The 5,645-nt window shown below is 34.6% G+C and overlaps 2 protein-coding genes across 3 annotated transcripts; one reads left to right on the top strand and one right to left on the bottom strand.

Annotated features, from left to right (window-relative positions):
• The first annotated feature begins 439 nt into the window (after positions 1-439).
• On the top strand, positions 440-1,804 carry LOC136224217 (transcription factor TRY-like). Its single transcript, XM_066012491.1, has 3 exons — positions 440-678; positions 764-851; positions 1,573-1,804. Exons 1-3 carry the CDS (start codon positions 663-665, stop codon positions 1,694-1,696), a joined length of 228 nt encoding a protein of 75 aa, XP_065868563.1. The 5' UTR covers positions 440-662; the 3' UTR covers positions 1,697-1,804.
• Positions 1,805-1,811: 7 nt separating this feature from the next.
• Positions 1,812-5,343, bottom strand: LOC136224203 (RNA polymerase sigma factor sigE, chloroplastic/mitochondrial). Of its 2 annotated transcripts, none has more exons than XM_066012482.1 (6): positions 5,185-5,343; positions 3,477-4,210; positions 3,224-3,370; positions 2,865-3,101; positions 2,515-2,772; positions 1,812-2,308 (listed from the first exon to the last, which is right to left on the bottom strand). In XM_066012482.1, exons 2-6 carry the CDS (start codon positions 4,149-4,151, stop codon positions 2,111-2,113), a joined length of 1,515 nt encoding a protein of 504 aa, XP_065868554.1. In that variant the 5' UTR covers positions 4,152-4,210; positions 5,185-5,343; the 3' UTR covers positions 1,812-2,110. The 2 variants fall into 2 exon arrangements, with proteins under 2 accessions (XP_065868554.1, XP_065868546.1); XM_066012474.1 differs by having other exon boundaries at positions 2,515-2,787.
• Positions 5,344-5,645: the final 302 nt, after the last annotated feature.

Raw genomic sequence — 5,645 nt, forward strand, 5'->3', positions numbered from 1 at the left:
ATAAAAAAAATGAAAGGAGCGTTTTTTAATTGGTTCAATTTCAAGCCTAATTCTAATTCGTGACAAAATGATTTTTTTTCATGTTTAAATTTCATATTCTGACTATATCCAACCTTTAGCGTTCTAATCACCCAATAAAACTTGAAACTACACATCTTTTATTAATAAATATATATATTTTTTCATTAATTAGATCTGAAATCGCATCAACCAATAAATGTTAAATTTAAAATTACACTTTTTTTTTTTTTTTTTATGTGATTTGTGTGAAGGGTAAATGTAATTTCTCAAAAACCATATCACTAAATTTATAGCCAATCCCCGGATGTGATGAAAGAAACTTACAGGGTGACTTAGAGATTATCAACCAAACTTTCTTTTATTAATTTAAATCTTGTAATAATTGAATTGACTTAAAGGGTTGACGATTATCATTTGGGCCAATTTCGAAACTCTCAACATGTTATAGATTCCCATTTCCCTATGTCTTTTTTTTTTTAATCTTCTTTCTTAATCTGGCTTTGATCCAAATAAGTCTCAAGAATATAATATAATATAAGTTCCTCCTTTGTTTAGGTAGCTTCTTCTTCATCAGACTTTTTTTTCTTTTGCTATATAGAAGACACTAGACAAGACACAAACGAAGACCAGCCAAAGTTACAATGTTTGAGTCTGATGGTAAACCCTTTTCTTAATTTCATTGTACTTTTCAATCCATTAAAAAAGAGTAAGTTTGTTGTTCTTTAATTTCGTTTATATGCAGAGGTTAGCAGTATTGAATGGGACTTCATACACATGACTGAACAAGAAGAAGATCTCATCTATAGAATGCATAGGCTTGTCGGAGATAGGTACATATCCCACCCTTTTTTCATATATATTTATGATTGTGTAACACCCGATTCAATGCCGGATTGTCCGCTTATGGTTTGGAAATATGTTATTAATATAGTTCAATTGTTTCTCTATTTTTAACATGCGATTCAGTTCATTATTATCTCGTCTAGTAGTTCCAAAAAACCCAGTTAAATCATACTGATGAAACAGTTGATTTATTTCCATACAAGAAAAAAGTCAATTGATTTTATGAATACTTTTAACCCCTATTGGATTACTAATGCAGCATGACTGAAAATCCATTTTGGAAAGAAAAAAAAGAGAGTTTTATTTGAATCTGGATCAGATAAGATCAACTGATCAAAAATAATGAACAATAGCACTATTATTAACATTATGATTCCTAATTCATTTTTTGTTTACATAAAATTTCTTGAACTTCACATTATTTAATATTAAAGTCCAAATCACAAAAATCCGTTGAAAAATATCAAAATAGAAATAGATATGTGATAAAATATTATGATATGGAAAAAAAAAGTCATTATTTCATTGATTTTTTAATAGATTTTTCTTTGATTTGGATTCTAATGTTAAATAATATAAAATTAAAGCATTTTTATGTTATGAAATGAAGTTTACAAGTCATAATATATTAGTAACGTTTTAATTCAGAGCCATGAATGTATTTACTCATTTATTTCATTCCTAAATTGAAGATCTTTTTTTCTTCAGGTGGTTTTTGATTGCTGGTAGAATTCCAGGCAGAAAAGCTGAAGAAATTGAGAGATTTTGGATAATGAGACATACCAAAGTTTTTGCACAGAGATGTAAATTTACCAGGCTAAAGTTAAATTGAACATCTTTAGCCATTTTCTACTGAAACTCAGATAAGTTTCAAATAACAGACTATCAATTTCTTATACGACAATACAATTTCTAGAAATAACCTGTTGGACACGACTCCTTTGGTATCATCATCATTTTTGTGTCATTTATATAATATGTAATCATGTGGAATACATATACACATAACATAATAATGACACACCATAACTCTTTTGATACTTCGTCTATAAAACTATATAGGAGTAGAATTATTACATGTATAAGTGGTGAATCAAATTCGCGAACTTCTATAGTAGTATATTACGTGGTATATGAGCTTTTTCTATATTCGTGTAGTTAATAACGGCTATTATACAGGTAATTAGTACATATAAACAGCTTATGATGAAAGTAATGCAACCAAACCTTCAAAATTTGCACCAAATCAGACAACATATCGGCGTAGATAGTCCATTCTAGCCGGGTGCTTGAGCTTCATGAGAGCCTTCACTTCATATTTCCGAACCATTTCCCTTGAGATATTCAAGTTTCCAGCAATTTCACCTAGAGTTCTGTCCCCTTTCCCATCCAGCCCGTATCTCTGTCTGATAACTAAACTCTCCTTAGGCTTCAGAGAATCAAGCTGCAAATTTTGCAGAAAGTAACACTAAGTTACCCAAGGTAGTATGATAACAAACAATTGATTTCAACTTGGAAGTGCCTTGTGCTTATGCATTTTAAGAAAATAAGTTAAGAGAGATTAACATCAACAACAACTTTTCGATATCTTGTTAGTCTACTAGTACAAGAAAGATTGGATATGCGAGTTATGAATAGATAAGCAGTTACCACGTCATCAAGAGCAAGCCTGAGAAGAGCTGGTTGCCTCCGGTTATCACCTCCATCGGTGTCGGTGATCCCATCAATGAACTCTTCTTGAGTAACTGGATGCCTTGAATGCAGAGAGTAAACGGGTCTTGAAGCCCTCGTTACTTCTCGATACCTCTCCGGGGAAATACCCACCCTCTCGATAACTTCTTCATCTGTTGGTTGTCTTTGATTCTCAATCAACAACTCAATTTTCGCTTTCTGGATATCTACTCTGACCTGCAGGGATGAGAACTTAATTTAACACTTAATGTGTTTTTTTAGGATGAAATGGATGAAGGAAACTAAGCTTAAGTGTGAATAGAACTTACTGATTCGAGGCCAAATGGTACTCGTGTAAAGCTTGAAAGTGTCATTGATCTTACTATAGCATGCCTAATCCAAAAAAGGCTGTAAGTAGAGAGCCGGAATTTCCTTTTATGTTCAAATCGATCGATTGCTATGATAAGGCCCTTCACCCCTGCCTGGCAAAGGTCTTGAAACCGTGGACCATTTGCAAAGTCTTGAAAATACTTATTGATTACAAACAATACTAGCCGGAGATTGTGCTGCACCAAATATGAGAATGATTAAGAACAACGTAATCAACAACTGATCCAATTCTTAACAACAGTTAAGTTGGAGCACATTTACAATGCATTGAAGGAAATTGAAAAAGATGAACGGTTACCTTAATTAGCTTGTTTCTTGCAGCTTTACCAACTCCCAACTGTTTTCTTACTTGCTCTGCGTTCATTTTCGTCGCCTCAGCTATTTCACTATCAGTTGGCTGTCTTCCCAGATTCGTATGCAAATGCTCCTTCACTTCAAGTAGTGTCTGGTATAAATAAACATTTAACTTAGGAGACAAAACTACTACATCTTACCTAATAGAGGCAATGCGCAACTTTCGAAATTCAAAAAGTTCAGCTTTATACACTTACCTTCATCGGATGCATCAATTTGAACAACCAAGCGTGCTCTGTAGATGGAAGAACCGGAGGTATCTTCATCTTTTTCCAATCCAAGCTAGCTAAATCAGTTGAAGAAGAATATTCCCTAACAAGCTCATCAATCTTCTCATTTTCGTCTTTAGAATCTTTCTTACTCCTACTTAAAGTTATCGGTGCATCATCCTTGTTCATCCTCAATGCAACCCTTTTATCAAGGCTCAATCGTTTCTTCGTCTTCACGTAGTTCCTAACAATTGGTTTACTAGTTGTTCTACCCTGTTCTTTCCTCTCACCTTTTCCATTCCTTTTCCTCTGCTTGCGTTTTTTAGTTGGGCTATTTACATCTACTGCTTCAGAAGTATCAGTTGCAGGAGGGCTAAGCTTGTAGATATTTTCAAGTTTAGCTGCGGCTTCGTTGTAGTCCAGTTCCAAGGCAGATGAGGAAACCTCATTGTTAGATTTTCCTCGTCTCTTCTTCCCCTTGGGTGTTTCTATGGGCAATGGAAGTCGTTCTTGAGGAGCAAACAAAGCTGTGTCATAGGGTTTATCTTCTTTGAATGCCACAATCAAAGGTCTCTTTTGTACTGTAGATCTATATGTTGGAAATTTTGTGCTCAATCCAAGTGGAGTTCGAGCAGCCGAGCTAGAAGCAGTTACAACTCCCATGCCAAGTCCCGGTCTGAAAGATCAAGTGATTATGAGAGTTTCCTCTCTCTGCACAAACACTGAAAACAGCAAAAATGCACTTAGCAAAAACTTCCTTCTCATTTTTACCACTTAAGCATGAGCATTCATTGTTCTATTTTATGAATAGATAAACTCTCCTTTTCCACATAAAACTGTCATTACACAGCTTTCAAATAGACTTAGTGCAACATATTCACAACAGATTGGCTTCGAAAGAACATTTATCTTACAGCTTCGATTCACAACAGATTGGCTTCGAAAGAACATTTATCTTACAGCTTCGATTCACAACAGATTGGCATTGAAGGAACGTTTGTTTAAATGGAATGTAGTTCCTAAGGATGTGTGTTTTGCAATAGACATTCCAAAGACATTCAGAAATTTTCGATTGTATGGAAACACCGAAAGCTTGGCAACTTATCAATAACAGGTGTGGAAAGTTCCAATGCATCATTAGAAGAGCAGTTTTTCTGCTTGTATGTATGAAGTGTGGTGTGGTGGAGAGTTTGAAACTTCTAAATGTTTCAGCACATTACTATTGATTTGAATCCAATTGTAAAAGGAATAGCTTATAGTGTGAAGATAAAATTGGTATACAAAGAAAAGATAGAAACACAGAACTGTCTAAATTGGAGTGTTTGATTTGATCCTAATTCCAACCTAGATATTCTTGTTTTGTTTGGTTTTTGAGCAATAATCTATGTTGCAGGGAAACTGAAAGGACGCAAAAGGCTATTTCTAAAATATAGTCTTCTAAACATAGCCTGAAAGCTGAAACGCGGAAACACTACCGAAAGTGACACAAACAGTTCATAATTCAGCAGGAGCTCACAAGAATCAACTAAACTAAGTTCATAGTTTCACAATTTCCAACATTATGGATTTCTTAACATATATAATCACGCACAAACCTAATGTAAATATCAGAAAAGCTGTAATACGAATAACAAAAGCTGCAAATCAATATATGTAAACCACCGATCAAAACAAAGAGAAAGTAATTGAAGCATACCTCTAATGATAGAGCAAAATCCAGTAAAGTTTTCCACTCGCAACAAAGAATCTCTCCAGATTTAACTCGCGATTTCTAGAACAAACCGAAGAGCTCAGAGAATCTAAACTGAGGAAGATTACTTAACATTAATAGGAAAATCATAAACAGGTGAATTACGGTGTCCACGAGTTATTTCTCTGATTAATCAACGGTTAGCAATACGAGTTTGGGTAATCAACGGTGAGGGAAATGACATGTACGCTAATCTGATAGTAACCTTTGATAAATATGTGTTGACGTGGCCAGAGGAGAAGCAGAAATAGTTTCTGGAAATGCTTGCGTGGCAATTTTCGAGTGGAGAGAAGATATTTTGAGGGAAGTTATGGATGATGTTTATTACACGTGCGCGGTTTTCTATGGATATCAGCTCCGACGTGTTTGTGTAGGGCCCAATACTCGTGGTGGTGTAAGATGTCCAA

This window comes from Euphorbia lathyris, chromosome 1 (assembly GCF_963576675.1).
Source record: "Euphorbia lathyris chromosome 1, ddEupLath1.1, whole genome shotgun sequence".
In the NCBI taxonomy this organism is placed as follows: Eukaryota; Viridiplantae; Streptophyta; class Magnoliopsida; order Malpighiales; family Euphorbiaceae; genus Euphorbia; species Euphorbia lathyris.

Bases quoted from the DNA above. Each gene is read 5' to 3' on its own strand.
- LOC136224217 (XM_066012491.1), top strand. The intron at 852-1,572 runs GTACATATCCCA...TTTTTTCTTCAG, and splicing joins CATAGGCTTGTCGGAGATAG to GTGGTTTTTGATTGCTGGTA.
- LOC136224203 (XM_066012474.1), bottom strand. From the start codon at position 4,151: ATGGGAGTTGTAACTGCTTCTAGCTCGGCTGCTCGAACTCCACTTGGA. The intron at 3,102-3,223 runs GTAACCGTTCAT...TATTTGGTGCAG, and splicing joins CAAGAAACAAGCTAATTAAG to CACAATCTCCGGCTAGTATT. The intron at 2,788-2,864 runs GTAAGTTCTATT...TGTTAAATTAAG, and splicing joins TACCATTTGGCCTCGAATCA to TTCTCATCCCTGCAGGTCAG.